We start from the raw sequence: 22,653 nt of genomic DNA, 5'->3' as shown, positions 1-22,653 counted from the left end.
AAAGAAATCACTTCACAATCAAATCAATTATTTCAAGGCCTTAGCTTTTATTTACAAAAGTTTAACTAGGAAATCTAGACAATATTTAAAAGCTATCTGATTGCAGCTTAAAAGAAGACAAACAATGCATCACTTACATATAGATTTTCTGTATAAAATAGTGCACCATAGAGCAGAGATGGGACTTGTGGCTTCAACAAGTCATCTCCATGCCATGTATTTGTTTTGCTCAGTCACTGAACCGGCTGACTTCAATCAGCACAGCTCTACATCCAGGGACATAAGCCAATGAGTAAATGAACCTGGTTCTGTGACATGGAGTCATGGCATGACTTGTTGAAGCCACAATTCCCAACTGTGCCATAGAGTTGGACCCTTTGATACTGGTCAGAGAATACTTAATAGCGTTAGTTGCAACAATGATTCAACAATAAGACCATGCAAGATCAAGCAAATATTTAATTTATATCTATTTAAAATGGCATCTGTAATCGACTGAACATAATATTTGATATGATTCATGGTAAAAAAAATCCAGGCCCCTTTGATAGAACACCTAATACTATATGTATTTCATTGTATTCATGTGAAAAATTATTAAATGGAGCGCTAAGTCTTAAATCCTATTTATGTTTCAGTAAGTGGAAAAAGGAGTAACAGAAAGAGATCCCCAATAAATCACTGCTACTGTGATTTGATTAAAAATCATAATTCGAAAAGTCAACAAAGTCATTTCAATGTTTTGTAACCCTTTGGCTTATGCTGAGGTGTCCGGCTGCTCTAATACCTCGTCCAGCTCCTTCACAAAGTGTCTGAGGGAATCTAGACAGCGCTGTTTGATGTCCAGCAGGTTCTCATCCAGTGGTGCCTGCAGCAGATTATCCAAACTGGGCTCTTTGGTCACCAACATCTTGACCACTGTGCAAAATGTCTCACAGTCCTTCCTGTAATGCTGCACATAAAACGATCACGTCAGGAATGTCAATATTCATAATAATGATACAACAAAGTATGAATTGTGTAAAAAAATCAACCAACGCTTTTTGGTAGGACCATTATAGATTGTTCTATCCTTAAAGTGAAATTCCGTTTTTTTAAATCAACCCAGGGTCTTTTTAGGCAAATTCAGTCATCAAATAAGCCACTGAGACATTTTTTTTTGTGTATGAACTATAATGGTAGATTTTCCGAGAGACGCTAACAGCCTGCCTCGGCTAACAAGGATTAGCTCGGGGCGGCGAGTTGAATGCATTAAAACGTCTTTTTTAACCACTAATACTGCTCCAAATAACACCAAACCTCTGCAGTAGCATGATAAGAGTCCCTACACATTAACTGAAGCACCAACAACGTAGTATGTGAACACAGATTAAAAGAGTGTTTTGAAAGACTTACATACTGGCCCGGTACTAGCTGCTCCAATCAAGTCAATTACCAAATACAATCCAAAGGGGAGGAGCCCATTGATGATTTATTCCAGCAAAACAAGTAAACGTTGTGGTTTGTGGCAGTTTGGTGAAATATAAGTTAATGATAGATGGTAAAAAGTTTGGAAAAGTCCCACACAGCTTTCCCTGCAATACCGAAACATTACGCAGATCTCAGATCTCAGGGGGCCTGTGTTGCCGGAAGATGCACAGGTAAAGCCGACTAGCCTGCAACTTGAAGTGAAGGGAGACAGAATGGTTCGAGTTTGTATCTTTCCCGGCTGCGAAAGAAAAATGAAAGCTTACAACCCAGAAACTTTTCATAGGCTGCCATTGCGATAAGATGACCATTCTCTGATATACCAGTGGGTTATTGTTTTAAATCTGGACGTCGAGACACCAATCGAGACGCTTAGACAGAGGGATTACCGTGTCTGCCACAAACCACAACGTTTACGTGTTTTCCTGGAATAAATCATCAATGGGCTCCTTTCTTTTGGAAGAGCTTTATTTAGCTTATTTGTGTTAGCCGCGGCAGGCTGTTAGCGTCTTTTTGGAAAATCGACGTTAATAGTTGTTACACGATAATGACTTGATGACTTATATGATGACCGAATTTGTATATATATATATATATATATTTTGGCAGTGTGGTTACCCTTGAGTTTTGAAAAGAAATACAAAATCTGGAAGTGTCTTTCTTGGAACACAAATTTTCGGCTAAGTTACAACACAGAGCACCTCATAATCACTGAATGTGTTGGTATTTTATGCACATTGAATACATATATGCATACAGTATACACAGTACATCAAAGGACATTTTAACTGACCTCGCTGTAGCTGTAACTAAGGACTTCTACCCGACAGCTCTTGGATCAATGCCTAACTGTGAACTTATTGAACCCGGTTCTGGTAAATTGGTATATTCCATGAAACAGGTGTGTGTATGTGTGTGAGCCTATTCAAATACACGTCTACCCATAACAAAAAGGACATGAGGTGTCGGAGTATGTTACTGTTGCTGTAGCATTCGTTTACACCAGATTGTAACAAGCTCTCGCATCCCCCTCAGATTTTTACTGCAGACCCAAAACGGCTGTTAAGTCCTTTATTAGAGTCCCAGGTGCAAGCTCACAACATCTTTATCACCTGGAGAGAAAAGGCTCAACATGGGGCCCTGCACTGAAGCCACCCTAGACGTTTAGGGCTACACCAGCCTGTCAAGGAGCAGTCTGCGACATCGGGGTCGGCAAGGGTTGAGTTAATACAGCCCAGATCACCTCTCCCCTCAAATTAGTCACTGGGGCAGATGGAAGGCTTCTCTGTGGCTTAAAACAACCACTATCTTGGCCACTACTAGTAAGAAATCAAATCCAATTACCAACAAAGATTAGATACACGTCTACTTACAAAGACAGGATAATATATGTGGTCACAGAGGACATATTTAAGCCCCAAAACATATAGTCTCTATAAAACAGATAATGCTTTTTGAAATCAGCTGTAGGTAATCACCTTATAAGTTTGAAAACAGTCAATCTTTGCATCAATTATACTTAAATGTCAGGAGATATGGCCTACTTCAAAGTAGTGATTTAAACAGTTGCAGCTTCTTTACAGAACAGTATTTCTCTGTCATGTTAAGGCGCATTACCATTTTTAGGAAAGTGGGTTGTGCTGGCCTTAGTTGTAAAACAAAAATGAGTTGACAGTATCTCGTCAAACATTAACTGTCTGTTAGATGCAATAAAACACAAGCCATCATCTTTGTTAACTTTGAAAAGAAAAATGCTGCCTGTCAACTTAAATCAAAGTCCAGTCTCGAGCAGAATGTGAGGTTAACCGGTCAGCGGCTATATTCCAGGGTTCTGTCAGTTATGGGGGAAATTTAAAACCACAACTGCTGTTTCTTTGCCTAGATACACATTACATAATATACATCTAGGCTAACTCGTGATCATGTATCCATCAATTTGTATAGCGATCATGAGAGCTTTTGTAAATGATATCAATGGCACATGACTCAACCCTACTTGAAGTACATGAAGGTTTTGAGCACGTACATATATCTGTAATCTATGATTTATTGAAGTAAATGGCTGTCACTACTGTGGAAGAAAAGAAAGAGAATCCAATGTTGGACTGTGAGTCTACAGTATTTGAAGAAACAAGAAATCTATCTTTTCCCAAAAGTGGGAGGGAGCTCGGTAGGGTGGCGCTTTGAACACAGAAAAGGTCAAAGAAACAAAAATAATATGACATTCAGCTTGGAACAATAAAGATGGAAACAATGTGCCACATGGGAACTACTCACTATGTTTTCACGCAAAAGAAAGGTCCCAAAGCAAAATGCCAACATAGAGGCTATTAAACTGGGGAGAAAAAAATCCCAGGTGCACAATTCATTGTGCGTGTGTGACTAGGACCAAAGTAGGCTAAATAGGGTTATGTGAAATTATAAAATGACACACACAAAACTTGGTTGAAGGGTCTCCATTTTCTGCCCTACTTGCTAATTATAATGGTATAAAACTGCAATGCCTCCAGTCCCTAGATCACTTCAGTTCTCCTTTACGGCTGTTTAAAAAAATATAATTGATCTCTCTCTCCCCTGACATTTTCCCTGCTGAACCAGCTACAGCATATTCAGATAGTTGATGCACACCTACCTGTTCATTCCTGCATCCCTAACCCACATTCTGTACCACAGTAAAATACAATTGGAACGTTTGCTCCTGTTACATAGAAAAATGTATCAAATGTTTTGGTAAGTTGAATGAACTACTATGACTATGAATAGCATAGCAATACAGGTTATTATCACTGTATCACAACATGTATTGTACAAACACAGGGGAAAGTATGTCAAGTAAACTCCGACAGAAATATCCCAGACTGTGGGAGATGTTTGGACTCATGCTGATGATTTAATGTCTGAAGATCATGTCAAGCGAATTCGCGGCCCCACATAATGATAGTCTTCAGCCCCAACCACAAGGAAGTCAGAGAGTCACGACACGTGTGGCCAGCTAAGCTGAGGGTCAGCTTCATTCAAACAAAAACAGGTTTCCTTCTGTCGACATGCTCTATGAGTCCCTTTTCCAGGCTATTTTTTTTTATAACTTTTTCATATGATCCTACTTTAACATTGCACAGGTGGATTCCACACCACTGCTTCTTAAGTGCAGATTTCTCCTCTGTTAAACATTTTCACTAAGGGAGCGTTATTTACGAAAGGCGAAGATTGGTTCCAGGTTTGAAGATGTGAGAGAAGGTATGGGCTAAATGGGACACTAACATGTGGTGTATGTTCCAGAAACCAGTATCCCTCTAATCACTTAGCGTTGATTATGTTTGCCATCCTTCAAAACAAAACCTTGGTAAGCTTTTCCTAAGCTACAGCCTTTGTTGACAGTGATTACATTTTCACTTCATTATGTCCTGTATACACAGTTTTACACACTTGAAAGCCTTAAGGAAAGGGTTGGAAAAAGTGGCCTTATAATGAACTATGAGCTCAAATTAAAAGATTTCCCTTATTGGTACAGGAGCTTAAACGATTGTGAGGTACCAGGTGCATACATGCACATGACTAAGCATATAAATGTGTGTGAGGTGAAGAGCATTAATCCACATTTATTACAGCACTGGAAAAACTGTGGAATTACTTCAATCAGACTGCTATTTTTGTAAAAAAAAAAAAAAAAAAAGAAAGCTGCTCCCATGTTACATGAACAAACAGGAAGGGTGCTTTTGACCTGACGTTGCTCTGTATCTTGTAAGAAAAGGTTGCAGGGAGGTTCTGCCTAATTCCACCCTCCCTGGAGTGGGAGTCGTCAGTTGATCTTTAAGCCTGATACTAAGGGGCCACACAGGACGGGCTGGAGCCCCAAGAGAAACAGCAACACTAGGGGCCTTAAGGACGAGCCATAAAAAGTGGGCTTCTGCCCAAATCGGATGTTTGTGGAGGTCCAGATTGTGAACATACTGACAGGAGTGTGTGCTGGGGTACTGGGGGTATGGGGGTTGGGAAGTTGGGGGCTTGAGTGTGATTATACATAAGGCATTCACATGGACATTTAGTGAGGCTCTGTTTAAATGAGCACTGATGCAGGCAGGGGTCCTGCATAATAAGGGAAGTGGGGTAATGACTTGAGGGCTGGTACACATTAGGGGATATTAAAAGAGCCATTTTAATCACTCAAGCTGCAAACCGGACCTCTCGATGGAGGGGCTAATAGAGTTGAAATGGATATGTTGCATTTGCACTGATTGAGATGATGAATGGACTTCTCTGAAAATCACTCCCAGGCACTTAGCTATGTTTAAACTGGATGTTTTCTATGTTGTTGTTAATATTTTACATGCTCAGATATGTTCTGTGGTTTGTTCCAAAAATGAAAGAAGTTGCTCCATTGGTCATGTGACACATCACAAGGTTTACAAAGTCAACTGCATGCTAGTCATAAAAAAAATGTTCTGAGACATCTTTTGATAAGCAGTTTGATAAGCCGGTGCGTTAACTGTATCAAATTAATATGTTTGAGGTTTTCAGTTTCATTCATAACCTTGAAACACCCACAGAAAGTATGTATTATAACAAGCTCTTAGCCATAAAATCATAAGCTATGCTGGTGTGACAAATCCATTTCCAAAGGATCCGGCCCCATGCAAAAAAGGGATAAACTGATCAGACAAATAGCCCATTTAGGTAAGGCAAAAACATTCGTTCACACGCTTTGACACACTTGTTGTACACAAACTACTGTGGATTGGAGCAGTTTCTTCAAAATCAGCAGGTCTGAGATCCAGCTCTGCCCAAGACCTGATCTGCTCAGTTTGGCAATTCACAGCAGCGATGGATCGGCACGTGTTTAAGTGAGCCTGGGGCCGATGTTACAGTAAAGACACAGTTTCTGCCTCTCACCACGTCTGTAGAAGCAGTTGCCAAGAGACGTACCACTCTGTGGGTGGGCCGCCTGCATCCTGCAGGGCAATTCCTGCCCTGCTTTAACGGGAACAGATAAGTGGTACTGTAGTACAGAGCGATGAAGGGGAGGGGGAAAAAGCGCAACTCCAAATGGCAGGGCAAAAGAGGCATCAGAACCTTAGGTGCTAAGGACTTTTCTGCTGACTTATCCTCCTCCTCTCCCCCAACAAGTGTTTTTCAATTTCTTAAGTATTATGTGTAGCAAGCCAAGACACATTTATCTAACTTTTTACGTCAACCTTTGACTCTCAGCCAAATTGTAACGCTAGTGTAGAAGGGTTGTCTTGATACATGACGTACTTTGAGATCAAAGGAAAATCCCACACGTGTAACATGAGGCAACCACACAGTAAGGTGAATCGATTAGGAGCCTCAGTAGTGGGGCTAAAATGCCCCAGCTGTACAGTATACAAAATAGATTTCTTTATACAAACAGAATAAACGAAGTATGTGTGGGCTCCACTTGAGTTTCTCTCAACAACTGCCCAGTGACAGACTCTCTAACCTCTGCCCATGTTCTGTGCAACCATGTTATATGTTAAGAGTCGTCAGGTGTTGTGTATAAAGCCCAGTTCAGACCAAAGATTCGCTATGAGACGACTTAAAACTTGCAACTACTTGCAACTTCTTGCAACGTGCAGGTCTGCAACGTTCTGAAACCTGCCAGTTCACACCAGTGAGACGAGAGAGTGTATCATCTCCATAGCAACACCTCTGTGCACTCCCTTCTAACCTACGACTTTTCAGGCTATTTTTTAGTAGCTGGATATAATTTGAAGCATTATAAAATATTAATGAGGACAGATAGTGATATACTCGCTACATCGGCATTTCTAGTTTTGATGAAACGGCAAAAATACTGTTTTATTGGGCTTAAGAGTCAATTATGGGTCCTGGAACAAGAAACAAATGCCAAAATTAAAAAATAAAAAAAAAACTGTTGCAATATGTTAGAGACCCAGATACAAATTGGGAAAGGTTCCTATTTAACAAAAACAGTGGAGAACAGTTCTGTTATGGAGAGTCAAAAGAATGAACAGAAGTTAGGTCGTTTCATGGAGAAAATCTTACTACCTTCTCAATTTCCAGAGCCTTAGCCTTAATGGCCTCCAACCGCTGAGCCTTCAAGTCTTGCTCTGGTGTCAGCCTAGGCTCCATGCTGGCAGCCACCACCTCCTCCGTCTCCTCCGTCTCCACTACAGATGCAGGAGTTTGTTCCTGACGGACCAAAGGTTAAGGGTCAGAACTGAGGTCACATGGTTTAGAAGCTGGTTCTGATTTCAAAGTGTTTCAAATAGAGTCAACTCGGCTCTTTTATGGGTGCTGAGTTCTTATTTTGGTGTATGTCTCATTATGCATGCCACATGTCAACAAGTAAACAAAAAAGAGGCCCCATATACAGTACATCTCTCTGATTAAAGGATCCTTACAGTCAAAGATCAAAGTAAAGGCCAACTGACACAAATAGATCAGTCAGCTATACTTACAGTTAAAGGAAACTTAACTTAAATGTGCATGAATCAAAGAACAATCTTTTTTTATGTTATTGAAGTCGTTACAGTCCCATACTGGTGGTTTGGACCGTTTTTGGCCCATTAACTACACGTGTACTATATAGTTATATATGGTTACTATAATCTGCACGGTTATAGATAAAAGTTACATTGTCACTGTTTAAAAACTCTTGTTTTTGATGAATTCAAGGACACAAGATCCAAAAGTCTGAAAGGGTTTTATACATGAACTAGGTTCATTTCAATAAAAACGATTATGGAAATATTATAAACCTCTGGTGGTGTGACCACAATAATTGCGCACCAAACTCCATTTGTTCAGCTGGAGATTACATCTGTTTTACCAAAGGCGTGGCTATGCACAGGAAATTAGGTGCAACATAGATGCTACTGTATTGTTGTTTTTTATTCTCATTTTACTCACTGAAACATGTTTCTCTTTTAAGAGCAACACAACCCTCAAATACTGGTTTTACCTTTGAAGATCCAGAACTGGGAGTAGATTCCTCCACAGCGCTGCTTGGCGTGTGGCTCGTCAGCTCACTGGGTTTATCTATGGAGAAAGTATCATGACAGATGGAAATGGCAAGAACAGTGAGAAAACACGCAGATGATGTCAAATATAGTAAATAAGACGTTCTGACTTAGGGGAGACAACTGTACAAATAGGTTAATCTAAAGAATACATGAGGGAGACCACTGCATTCTCCTATCTAATTTTACTCTATTATAGTAAACTCTGGGGAGCATCCTGGAGGGTCAGTGGTCTTGGAAGCACGCCAAGTTAACTGCAGCATCCCCAGTTCAACTCTGTATAGGGACTTCATGTTCCTTAGCACTTTCCACTGTGCTGTCTATTAACCGCAAAATAACATATATTTTTAAAAGGCCCTTGGGAACAATTACTTTACTGTGAGACATCAGACAATCACTCACTTGTCACCGTGAACAATTGTGAAGCTGATGCATTATGAGGCTGCTGAAAAGTATGAATCATTGTTTTCTTTAATACTCCCTTGTTGGATCCTCCCACACATAATGGTCAGTGAGTTCAGCGCCAGTGCTTAAATTGAAATATTGTTCTCAACTGGCTCCAATGTGTCTTGAAAAAAACAAATATTAACAAGTTGTTTGTTTTTACTAAAGGGATCTCCCGCAGTGATTAACTTTAGCCAAGGTATAACCTCAATTTTAATTTGAGTCCCTCAGCAGGGAAAATGGAGACCTCAAGTGACACTCTCTCCGGGACCCCACAAAGTCTGCAAGGCGTGTTTCTCAGATTGCCAGTTTTGGAAAGTAACAAAAATTGTTGGGTGAAGCCACCCTAATTATGATGTTGAAAAGATGTTGTTTGACGATCTGACAGGGACACAATTTGGAGCATACAGACCTCAGTCTCTAGATGAGACTCTTTCATTCTCTGGGGAAAATGCAGCACAACAAAACTAAGCTTGGGTCTCATGAGTATCCCCACCTGGCTGGCACTTCACACCCTCAGTGTGTTCCTATAAGCTGAACTAGAAAACTTGTTTCCACCTTAACTTCTCTGCCATGTATACCGGTAACTGGGTTTCTACTTGGCTTTTAACAATAATGTAAGTGCATGAAAAAAGACAGCAGACAGGAAACGTGAGGTGATTACACATGCATTCTAGTATTTAAAACAATTCTATCCAAAGTGTGACTGAAACCAACACAAAGTAGCCTCTTAAAGTGTAAATAGGTCGGTTTCCACTGCTGAACATTTAAATGTTAAATTCAGGCACTTCTGTGCTGTGAGAGACTGTTTTGCTTGGTCTGTAAGAAAACAACGGTTCACGATAGTGGAGACATCTTATTATCGATGTATACACAGGTTTACAGAAACCAAGTTACAACAATACATGTAAACACAAACAATTATCCACGAAAACCTGGTTTCTCTAAGACTACATCCACACTGCTGCATTTTCATTCTAAAACAGTGTTCCAAACAAAAACGACGTCCGTCCACACCAGCATATTTATCCCGCATCAGAAATAATCTCTCTCCATATTAACACGTCTGAAAACGCATATCATGTTACCATTAATGTATACCGGGAATGTGCGTGCCAGTGTAAAAAGGTAGCAGATTGTCTAACATTACTCTACAGTGGTAAATGCAGTGGAAAATACAGATTAAGAATGGTTGCAAAGAAAATATGGCAACATATTTGAGCATACAAGGAGCATTATCCATTGCCACAGGAAGCCATGGAAAAGTAAAAGGACTACCCACACAAGAAGGATGAAATCACAAAGGATACCTAACTGATAAGACTGACTGACGTGGGTGTCTGCATAATCGTTTCCCAAGGTCTTCATTTTCGCCCGTCTTAACAATCAGCAGAGTTTCTAAACGTCTCTGTTTTAGGGGCTTGGAAAAGTCGGTGTAGTGTGGACGCCAGGCATAAACTTAGCAAAATATATTTATATTTAACACATAGTAGCGTGGATGTAGATTGAGTAATCTGGTTACTGATGTGCATGTAAACGCTCTGCCTGGGCAACTAAAGAAAAGGATTCAGGTCCAGCTCATAGCCACGTGTTTGGTTCCAGAGGCCAGACTCTATATTTGAAATGCTCTCTAGGTGACATGTGGCAGCCGCCTGTGTTACTTGCCAATAATAGTCATCATTGACCAAGATTTTATAAAAGACAAAGCCTAGTATACATACCCTACTAGTAAACCCTTTCGTGTACATTGCTGTGCTGGCCTAATTAGTATGCCAGATGGGAGATGGAGTTGGGAGGCACAACTGTTTTCTCACAGTTTTATTGCATCTTCAAAGGGTGGTACGACATGGAGCTAAGCTTTCAACAGATTAATATTTTTAGAGTCTTAGAAATTAAAGCCCTAAAGACATTAATGTCCATTGATGTGCTTTACCTCAGACTAATAACATTGCTTATGTCACTTCGGACCATTTTAAACAAGATTTTTTGTAAAATGTGAATACATGAATTTCATTAACTCAGCGTCACTAAGACTTGATTTGAACTAAAGTGACTTAATTAAAGTTCTATAGCCTGTTAAATGACAGACCCAAAGTGTTTTTGGAGACATTGTTAAGCCAGTGCATTAACTGCTTTCTCACAAAAAACAAAAAGGTCAGGTTCTGAATCCAAAGCCAAACCACCCCAATAAACTAAGGGTATCCTTTTTCCCAGACCCTGAAAGTGTGGGCAGTGTTAGTGTAATTAACATCTTAACGTGTTTCAGCACACCCTGACCCTTCACATTACACACCACCTCTGAAAACAGATGCTTCACCTGGAATGGCTTAATACCTTTAGACATTATAATTATACCATGCCTCTGTAAAATGAGGAAAAACGCCTCTTTTATTGTCATTACAGAGGGTATAACAGCTGCAAGGGCAAACATTGTACTAGATGTGGGTAAATGTAAATGTAGTACTCCCATTAAATGTGCTCTTTTAGGTTTTGCATGCTATGGCCAATCACAGAGTTTCAAGTAGATTAGAGTGGTGCTTTGTTTTTGGAGTTCATACAGCTAGAGACCTAGGTCCATTACTATTATACCACAGTTTCATTCTTGACACTCATAAGTAAGTGTGGAGAAATGTATGACACAACATGTTCTGTGACAAAAGCTTCTTTAGACTTAACAAACAAAACATATTTCCATAAAATAGGTCAGTGCCTTAATTGATTAATAAAACATTGCTACAACTCTTCCTGCATGTCTGGTAGCACTTCCTTTCTTCCCTTTCAGCTGAACAGAATGGAAGATCGTTACTGAGGCTTTTTCAAATCTGTCAACTTGAGCTCCTCGAGAGCCACAGGAGACTTAATACTTACGTTTTTGATGGGTCTGCTGGTAGGTGAAGCCTTTCTCCGTGTTGGGGGAGAAGCTCCTGCTGCTGGTGTTTGATCCAGAGTGGACAGGTACAGGTGGCTTGGCTCCCCTTCTGTAAGGAGAGCGTTTCATAACCAAAGATGGAGAGCTCCTGTAGTCATCATGGTCATCAATAAGCAACAATCAGGAAATTCGGGGGACCTGAGTGCTATTGATCAGCAATGCCTTAAGCTGTGACAGCTTAAGGAAGTAACACGGTTCAGTGTCACTCAAAATAAGGGATATAATACTGGCCATGGGAATTTCCAATACTTTCTTATAATGTAATTATTGTATGAGTGCAGATTTATTTGGCATTAATTCTTATGAGGGAGCCTCACCTGAAAAATAGTTTAGCTTTCATAACTTTTTAGAATTTCCTAATAGTGTTTTTTTTTCTCAAAAGAGAAGACATTTTGCAGTGACAAAAGGTTGTTGATAAACACAATGTACCCTATTATAAATGCCCTTTACAGACTAATTGTATCAAGTTTAATTGGAACCCTATTTCTTAAATTCAAAACTAGAAACCTGATATGGATGTGAGGACAGTAGCTTTCACGTCTGGCACTGACCTTGGTCTAGGGCCTGACCCCCGACCTCTGCTGCGGAAATAGGGGCCACCTCTGCCACTGTTCCTAAAAAACATAAGAATAATACAGACTCAAAAAATACAGAAAAATCAAGCACTGGTAAAGCTACAACACCTGTTTGGCAAAGAAAGGTTCAGGGAAAATATGATAAATAAATCAAAAGTATGTTGAGTGCAATCAAAACGATCAATTTTCATCATTACTGGTTTAAGAAGAAAAAGTATCACCTGGGAAGCCTCCAGATGGGTAATGGAAACAGAATAAATAGAAGACAAAACCACAAAGACTTAAATTCAGTCTCATCAGGGCATTGATCACTTTGTGGAATTGAGGCAATCTTCGACTTTGGCACATGCAACCGTTGGCAGACAGTTGGACTATTTTGGTCTTCCTTCACTCCTATCTGTCTTCAGTTGTAGGCAGAGCCATGATTAAGTCACAAAGCACTGTCACCAAACTTATCACATGTGCCTCACAAAAGTACTGAAACGTCATTATTAATTGCACCTCATTTGTCTTTTCTTTAAAAAAAAAAAAAAAAAAAGGATTTTACAGACTCAAAGCTTGTTTCGAACAACAACCTTAAGGTCCAGAGGTATTAATGACCCAAAGGCACCTGGTTGTCGTGACCTCAGCCTGAACTCAAGCCACTTCTCAAACAAAGAACAGGTCTAACAAGACCTCAAACTTTTACGACTCATGGTCTGTTTGAAGTCGCCAAGACTCAGCCTGCCATTTGCCAAACTCTGAATTACCATCCACAGCTATGGAGAGAGGAAATAAAAGTTGTGTACTTTATTTATTTTAAATCTCTAGAATTGGTCTAGAGATTTGGTCGCTTGTGACTGTTTATTCACTTGGAGTTGTATATCAGGCAGTTCACTCATTTAATTATCTGTGGGTAGAACCTCCACAAAGGAGTACAACAAGCGATTATGTGTCAGCAAGACACTGCAGTATAACTTGATTATGTTGATGCACCCTTTATGCTTGATTTACAGTTGTGCAGTAGGGGAGTTACAGCTACAGAGACTTCACACGTAGCCGCTGAAGCTACACCGTTACTCACATGACCGTGACTTTCGCTTGGGGCTTACAGAGTGCGGAGTGACTTGAGTTTCTTTCTCATGCTCAGACTGTGCGAGTCATCTTATATTCGCCCTCTTTGTCAAGATCGCCACTGTAGCATCTTGTGCGAGAAAGGGTCCTATGGACAGACTTTCTGCCTTGTTGTCAGGGAGACAGGATGAGGCCAGAAGAAACCAGCTGCCTCTTGACAGAAGAAGCTGAAGTATCAACTTTTCCTAAATAAAAACGTTGCTGATATATTGTCCTGATGGAACATTATTACAGGACTGACATAGCAAATCATTCCTCCTGTTCATAGCGGGCCAATCAAATATCCCTTTCTAATGTGCTTCCATTGTAAGTCATGATAGTTTAAATCCAGTCCTGTTCTGTGTAAAAAAAAAAAACAGACAGATTTTAAGGTAATTTTAAACTTAAATATTATTATATTTGAATTTAAGGCACAAAGTGCTCAGAATATCTAAGAAGTGTGTGGGTGTTTGATGCCAGAGGGAGGGGTCCAGCTGTTTTTCCTCCCAGGGTGGGGGTAAGGTCGTTTGAATGGGTGAGTAGACACTAGTGCCCTTTGTCCCCCTCTCTAGCCTGGTATGACTCCTGGAAAGGGGAGTCTGAGCCTCTAAACTGTTGGTATGTTAAAGTGGCCGGGGCAAGAAGAGTGTCTGTTGATGTCGGAGTTGTAGATTCCGTACTTAGCCACTCTGTGTGGGGCTAAGCTCTTAAGCAATCTCAAGAGCAGTATGGTCACACATAATTGAAATATGTTTCCTAAATATATTTGCCAAAGCTATAGTTTTATGCCGTGGCATATGCCAAAGCAACAAATTGCAATAATATATGTTATATTCTTTATTATTTGGTGAAATGAAGGAGTAAAGAATTTCAAAATGAATGTAAAGTTATTTTACATTCATGAGCTTGGTTATCTCAACTTTTTTCTTTATAATTTAACGTAAAAAGAAAGTCACACAACATGTTGGTCATTAAATATCTGTCAGGCTAAGAATATCCGCATTTTAAAAGGCTGAGCTCTGCCTCCACCTTGTGGGCATTTGATGGATTACACAGAGACTTTGGTGAAGCAGTTAGCAGTTATAATATAATAATGTGACAACATCAGGATGTGACAAAGACAAAAATAATCAATTAATAGAAGAATCAATCTTAATTACCTTGAGCCTAACTGATGCCTCAAATCATCTCTGTCATAAGAGTGTTGGGAGTATGGGCCCTCCTAAAAACAAAATCACAGTTACAACATCTTTAAATTCCCTGTAGAGATTTTGACCCTGTAGTAGTACTATGGAAGTGTTTTCTACAATTGGATCCATGTCTTCTTTATATTTTGCTTGCACATGAGGATGTACATGCGTGTAAGCACAAAACTGGCGTGGTACACATGCCTGCCAGTGGTTTCACACTATTTTACTGATCAACAAGTGGTGGCAGTGCGCAATGATTTGCTGCAATTTGTCAGCAAAGACAGTGAAAGATGGATGTAGACAATGCAGCATTTTTGTTTTTAAATAAAATGAAATCTCCACAGAAAACCTTTAATTGTAAAATGATGCAAACTGATGATGACAACGTTGGGATGGGAACAACAAAAAGGCTTTCCAGAACCCAATTAGATTAATGCAATTAGCCTTTCTACTGTTAACTTTCTGACATAGTTAGGTTGGAGCCATACACATCTGGTTATTGTCCTAGAATTGTTTTACACTTGCTCTCAAATCTGCAACATAAAATATATGTTTATTTATAAACCATGCACACCAAGCTTGTCTTACATTTCGTGGGTTTGACGTATTTCTGCGAAAGTTGCCAAAGTTGGAGTGTTCATCAAAGTATTGACGATCGTTGGGTGGGTAACTGCCTTCGCCGAGGGACTCTCTTAGGTCCTCGTAATTTCGAGGACCATTATACCACTGGCCATCATGAAACCCTCTTTCAAATTCCACAACGGGCCGAGGCATAGGGCTCCTCTTATCAACGATATTGACAACTCGATGGACTGTCACCTGAAATGACACAATTTTATCTTTTACATTATATACTGTAGCTGCTCTTAACACAACATTAAATTTGACAGCAGAAAGTTTGGAAGTATCCCTACTTTAAACCATAAAATGACTTCCTCATGATGACAAGTGACATTGCATTGTCCAACATTAAATTATGATGGAACAAGTAATTTCTCTGTAGGACCTTGATCATTGAATGTCAACCAAATCCAATAAAGATGTCTCTGCAAGCTAAAGGCTAGAGTTTACATTTTATTTAAACATAATTAAACCAGACAAAGATAACAAAGATCAAAAAACAGTATCCACAGAATTATGATACATGCAGAGATAAAAAGTGCCACGAGAAATGGATATGACATTGAAATCCCCTTAGAGTTACTTACAAAAAAGAAACAGTAAATGAATACTCAATATTGCCATAAATCACTACCATGGTCATAAATATATAATCACAAGACTGCAACTTAAAGCTAAATAGGTAGCATTTATAAAAAAAATAAAATAAAATAAATTGCCAGCTCTACATGATCATCTTTTTTTTTTTGACCAGTGAGAAATTTGGTTTGGCCTGTTATGTAAGCTGTGTTTGGTTTTGGTTCGACTTGGTCACAAACTTTTACCTTTTACAGCTAAATTGTAATCTAAAATGTGTTCCTGAAAACACCTCATGGGAGAAATAGCCAACAGCATCTTGATTCATATTTAATCAGCCCTGCCTAGTTTCACAGTTTAATCGAAGTTCACTAGCAGTCATTGACACTGCGTCAGAGACTCCTTGGCTCTTTCCTTCGGGCACAGTGGAATCTCTTGATGCATTTAGCAGAAACGAGTGGAGACAGAGGCGCATGATGTTTTCACTGATTATTTGTCTCATGTGGTACTGTCAGGATACAGTGACAGTTTCAGCAAACATGACAAAAAGATGTTTTTATAAACGTGACCTACTACTACAGCTTTAAGAAACAGTGTCATGATACCAACAAAAAGTTATTTTCACCATTTATTCCAATTAATATATTTGTGCCATGTTGAACAACATCTTCCTCACCTCTCTTGAGTCTGTTGCTGAGAAACACTCATCATATGCCTCTCTAATTGATTTCCGACCACGTCCATATGCCACTACAAAGAAAGAAGTGTTAGTGTGATGGTCAGACTATGAGTTCAAAGTGCAGCTATGAAATAACTATAGCAATAGCACAGTAACAAATGTTTTTTTATTTATAAATATGTGATGAAAATAGATTAGGTTATATTATCAATAAGCATCATGTTAATTATTATTCATATTTAATATGCAAATTTAGGACTTTTTCTCATCATCAAGGTGATTGCTCATGTCATCAGCAAAAGCCTGCATATTACTGCACACTGATTGGTCAAACTTCCATCTTAAGACAGTGGTAAATGTGCACAGGGAAAAGCTCTCTGGCGTATAGATGATCAGGATGATCATGTGTAGTCAAAATGTCAGCATGCTGAAGAAAGTGGTACAGCCGACACAATCCAGTTAGAGGTTTAATTATGTGTGAAAGACTATTAATTCCATTGCTATGCTTATAAAACATGCAATATACTGTTGTTTTCACTTACTGTTGGAATTGTTTTGGTTCTCCGTCTGGTAGGATTGATGAGTATCAGAAGAGAATGATGAACCTAAAAGAAGGAAAAGGTTATATGCTTGTTTATCTGACTCAGCATCTGAATATTTACCACTGACTATTTGGACATATACCCTAACCCAGAAAACAGAGCATTGTGACTTAACATGCCTGCACACACACGCGCACACACACACATACACACACACTTAATTTCAACCACAGTTCTACACCATGCCTCTACCATAACATTTTGACAATAACTACTTAATTAATAGCATTCTTGTAGCAAAAGGAAACGATGGGGGCAATAGCATCACCAAAATGCCAACACACAATTGTTTATTTTTAGTCACTTTTAAATATTTGATTGGTTCAAAGATAATTCCTGCTTATATAGCCTTACTTGTCACAAGCCCAGTCTTTTCATAGAGTGTGGCTTCTGTAGGAGACACTGCTAGTCCAATTATATACAGTATACATACCCCAAAGTATCTGTCTATCCAAAGGCAGATGGGGAATGTGAACACTCCGTATGAATGACAGAATGAGAGTATGGACTTCAGAGCCACTGCTGTTAAATGGCGATGAGTAACTGAGTGTTTTACTGAAAAGTTATGAATGGATGAGAAAGCTGCGCAGTGCTAGCACTGTTGTTAGCAAATCCGGCTACTAACCATCACAGCACAAAAAGGAGTCGTTAAGAGACTCACTCAACAGATAACGATTTTAACACTTCTGGCCACACTAGTGCGTTTTAATTATTTATCTTATCTCCAAATGACACTTACCTAAATCGAAGTTACACTTCAGTCCAGGCATTTCTCTTCGTATGCATGTGTAAGGGAAGCCAAAACAACCCCACCAGCGACATATTACGTGCTGGACATTTTCCTGTCTGCTCTTCTTCGCTGAACATACTATTGGAGTATTCTTCCGGAAGACAATGCGCTGCCGCCCCCTGGTGACGACTCATGGGAGTGTCCACACTTTTGCATGTTGTCCAGTAGTTGAAGAACATTCTACTTCAGTAAAAGTAGCAACCATAATGTAAAAAATACTAAATTAAAGGTAAATGTATTGAAATTAAAGTATCAAAAGAAAATAATACACAGCAAAATGGCCGATTCCAGTGTTATATTTTATAACCAGGGGTGCAGATCAAATGTCAGGATTGGGGGGACACAAAAGTGATTATTTTTTCTTTTTTTTATCAACTCATATCATGCCAACATAAATCGCAACTTCGTAGAGGCTCGCCATATCATTCAAAAAGGTACTGAGCATCCTTTACTGTGCCTACCCTAGTAAACGTTAAGTGTCTCAAGCATGTAAAGTCTATTCACCCCCGGTTCTTCTCACCATCTTCCTTTTCTCCCAGTGTACGGGACTACTTATGCATGATTAATTGATATGGATGATTATCAAAACATGAAGCTCTTTGTTTTTTGTAAAGCCTGCGTCTGTGTAAGAAAATAGCCATTCATTTGCATTGTAGTGGAGGAGACCAGAGTCGGAATTTGGAGTCAGAAAAATGTTGTCAATCATTATTTTTTTCTACCATTGGATCTGCACCCATGATTGTAATGTATATTGTAAGCACAATAATGCATGCTGTATTGTAAGCAACCTTTAATGTCGCAGTGGTCAATCTGGATCTAATTCTGACCAATGCATAAACTTTAACAAAATTTAATTTTGGATTTTAATTATTTATTGGAACTTTATGCTTAAGGCTTATCTGTGTATGTACACTTCGCCCTTTCGCTTCATGTATGGTGTTTATAGTACCTTTTATTTTTGTTTTTCAAACTCATAATTAAGATGATCTATGCGTCTGTTGTATTTCCCGCGGTGACAGTTTAGGCTATCCATGGAGGATCATTGAGTTTAACTTTAACTTATAAAATGGGTAAAACACGAGTAAAGTGCACCTACCACCTCGAAGGTGTAGTACTTGAGTTGAAATATATTAAGCACACAAATAACTATTAATGTCACTGTATGGCATTTACTGCAGCGCAGATTTGAAATGTATGAACCGTAGTAACGTACATTTTCACTCAGCCTGTCTACGTGCGCACACTTCCCTCTTCCCATGCTGTAAATCTTACAATCACAAAGCGCCTTTCATCGATGTTGTGTCACATTTATTGCTGCTTCTGTTGTGATTACGTTAAAAGGTGATTGGATGAACCCGGGTCACGTGACCGTCCTTCCACAGGACTTTCCACGACAGCTGAGTAGCAGCTAAATGCGTTTTTTAACCTGTAACATAGACCCTTTCTTACTCCAGTGAGTCGAAGTTTCGTAAAAAATGGCAGACAAGAAGAGCCCCACAAGGTAAAACTGACGCTAGTATCTTTGAATGAAGACTTAATGGGGCCGTTTGAGAACAGAAAGCTCGATCAATGGATGGAGCTGTTTTACTGAAGTGTTCGGTTCATGGCGGCTGCTGGTTTATGTGGGGCAACCGCCTGTGTGAACCGAAAGCTCCCTTTTTCCTCAATGACTGACTTTTAAACAGGGAAAGAACTTTAGAGCCGTTTCTTTACTGTTCTGGTAATCTATACCTAACAGGTCGTCTTTGAAAGCGATGCGCGCATTGAAAATGTGGCGTTATCACAATGTTTTTGTTTTGTTTTTTGTCTGAAGGCCGAAGCGGCAAACGAAGCCCTCCGCCGACGATGGGTACTGGGACTGTAGCGTCTGCACGTTCAGGAACACCGCTGAGGCGTTCAAGTGCATGATGTGTGATGTCAGGAAGGGGACGTCAACTCGGTAAGAATAAACTGTAGCCTAGCTGTTTATATTTAACGATCAAAGCGCAGAAGAACTACTTTAATTGCATGATAAAACGCAGTCACAGGTTTATTAGGTCCATCCATCTACTACAACAGCCCTGCAATAAACCTTGTCTTCGTGACGGTTTAACGTTTAGTTATTGTTGAGGTTTAAGTTAGTTGTTGATTGAACTTCATGGGCATTGTTGAGAGTGCACTTTGTGGTAAGGGCCATATCTACAGTACCACTCATGTCCTCAGTATTTAACCCTGTTTGTTGTGTTGTTATATTGTATTGCATTAAACGGAGGTGTTTTTAATATCTTGTCCATCCCCTTTTATATCATTGAGGTTAAAATAGACTACATATTACAAACACCTCTCAGTATAACACAACATCACAGCACACAGCCTCTAAAGTGACCATAGAATTAAATTAACAAACAAAAAAGAAGTCAGAAAGGCAGTGTTTCTTAACGGGCTGTTATTATTATAGTAGACTGCATTAGTTATACACAATACTGGGCGGTTTTGACCGCACAGTGCTGCTATGAATATCTCAAAAGATCATATCTGATCACTTTTTGATTTCTATGTATTATCATGTGCCAGTGTCAAATAGGCATAGACTTCAGGACATTCACAGAACTGTACTTTTGTTTGTGGCGACCAATGGGGGTAATAACATTTCCAAAATGCATAAAATTTTGCCTGGACTATGACATGCATGCATTAAATTATAACGAACTTAAATTAAGACCCCTCAGTTCCATTTATGGCATGCAGGTTAGACAGCAAGGTTAGGCTTAATGACAATTGTTTTCCAGATTGATAAAAGAAACTGAAGATAGTGTATGCTCATATTTTCACATTGACAGTATTAATTCTTTACATTTGTGTAGTGCTAGTGCTGGATAAAAAGTGAAGGGATTTCTTAAACCAATGAGAATTGGCGAGGCTTGGTCTAAACAGGCAGGCTCATCAGTGCTCTTGTTTTTATTTTTTTATCTTTATTTATTCAGGGAAGTTTCAGAGAGAGAGAAAAAGTCTCGATTTTTTGCAGATCCGCACATTACACACATTCACACCTAGTTCCTCAGTAAAATTGCAGTCTGATCTGCTGACCCTGTTGTTGGGTTTAAGGGCTTTGGTCAAGGGCACCTCAGTGACGATGATAATGAGAGAAATTCCCTCTTTATATTACTAGATCTCCACAGCAGCACATCAAGGAAACACAGTTGAGAGAAGCAAAAAGATGGCAACTGACTGTAACTTTGGAAGATGCACATATGGGAACATGATTACTGTTTTAATATGATCTTAAACAATTCTGACACCTATCCTTTAACTTTTTATCAAAGTTATAGGGAGTTTTGAAGATTTAATATTCAGCCTGGAATTTCCATTTTAAATAATTGTTGTTGGCCTCCTGGTCATATAGAACAGTTACACAGTTTGACAGTGCAAACCACATGCTCACCCTACAAACAGATATCACGGGTTCAGTGATATAAATGTAACTTTAAGATCAATAACTTTTTTTGTTTGTTTGATTTTCAGAAAACCTCGGCCTGTTTCTCAGCTGGTTGCTCAACAAGCAAATCAGCAGTTTGCACCACCCATGCTCCCTAAAAAGGAGAAGAAAGAAAAATCGGAAAAAGACAAGAGTGATAAAGAACCAAACCTGAGAAAGAAAAGTCATAAAAAGATGAGGTAATTAATTCCTGATTTTTTGGGGGAAATAATAAGCATCATTCAAGCATTTTTCACATCTGTTTGATTCTATTTGTTTGTCTCCTCACCAGGCCCAGGCTAAAAAACATAGACAGAAGCAGCGCCCAGCATCTAGAGGTCACAGTTGGAGACTTAACTGTAATAATCACAGACTTTAAGGAGAAAGCCAAACCTACCTGCCCTACCGCAAGTGCTGCCTCAGCAGACCAACACAGTCAAAGTGGCTCAAGCTCTGATAACACTGAGCGAGGAGTCTCCAGATGCTCTTCGCCCCGTGGGGAAGGCTCGCCGGTTAATGGAGAGACTCACTAACCTTCACACTCCCGGTCAGCACAACCCAATATTCTGCACTCTCAACAGCCTCAACCAGAGATTAAACTTCAACATGCATTAATAATACTACAAATGCCAATATGATAGCATTCACTTCCTTTGGGGCAGTATTTTTCACTGCCTTCCCTTCCCTTGATGATAAAAAATTCAGGAGTCAGGATGTGTGCTGCATTCAACTCAAAGAACTATTGCAGCAAGATCTTTCATGATGAACTGATATAAAAGGAAACGCAGCACTAAATCCAGGATGTCAGTGGAGCTGTGCCACATGTTGTGGTGAATGGTGTTTTAACACCTCAGTGTTACGTCAGCATCGCACTGAGTTGGTCGTTGCTGCACAGAATAAACGATTTATTATGAAAGAAAATATGAAGTCATCTCAAAATTGTAGTCTATCCTTGAACTTTGTTATTGTTATTTGCACTTAATGGCATCCTATGTTAATGATAACATTTTTTTAGCATCGTTCCACTTTGCCATTATCAGTAAATCATAACACTGTTGGTCACTGGCTTTGTCCAGCTCTCATTTTATGCCATTGGATGCTATTTTTTTACCGTTTAACAATTGAGTATAAATATTGAATAATTATTCTAAGTATGCTTCTCCTTCACTTGGTAGAGTTGAGCATGATTTGAGCTATAGAATGGTTTATATTGTAAAATAATGTTAAATAAAA

At 39.3% G+C, this 22,653-nt stretch overlaps 2 protein-coding genes across 2 annotated transcripts; one reads left to right on the top strand and one right to left on the bottom strand.

The window, feature by feature from the left end:
• Positions 1-135: 135 nt before the first annotated feature.
• On the bottom strand, positions 136-18,025 carry LOC310948994 (uncharacterized protein). Its single transcript, XM_083916310.1, has 10 exons — positions 17,916-18,025; positions 17,117-17,179; positions 16,572-16,645; positions 15,287-15,517; positions 14,669-14,730; positions 12,393-12,455; positions 11,781-11,890; positions 8,411-8,487; positions 7,495-7,638; positions 136-952 (listed from the first exon to the last, which is right to left on the bottom strand). The coding sequence occupies exons 1-10, from the start codon at positions 17,944-17,946 to the stop codon at positions 758-760; spliced, it is 1,050 nt and encodes a 349-aa protein (XP_083772436.1). The 5' UTR covers positions 17,947-18,025; the 3' UTR covers positions 136-757.
• Positions 18,026-19,357: 1,332 nt separating this feature from the next.
• On the top strand, positions 19,358-22,592 carry LOC310949257 (YY1-associated factor 2-like). The gene is made up of 4 exons (XM_083916628.1): positions 19,358-19,467; positions 19,780-19,905; positions 21,468-21,620; positions 21,713-22,592. The coding sequence occupies exons 1-4, from the start codon at positions 19,442-19,444 to the stop codon at positions 21,951-21,953; spliced, it is 546 nt and encodes a 181-aa protein (XP_083772754.1). The 5' UTR covers positions 19,358-19,441; the 3' UTR covers positions 21,954-22,592.
• The last annotated feature ends 61 nt before the right edge of the window (positions 22,593-22,653 follow it).

This window comes from Echiichthys vipera (assembly GCF_963691815.1).
Source record: "Echiichthys vipera genome assembly, chromosome: 7".
In the NCBI taxonomy this organism is placed as follows: domain Eukaryota; kingdom Metazoa; phylum Chordata; class Actinopteri; order Perciformes; family Trachinidae; genus Echiichthys; species Echiichthys vipera.
This window is presented reverse-complemented; position numbering and strand designations above follow the sequence as displayed.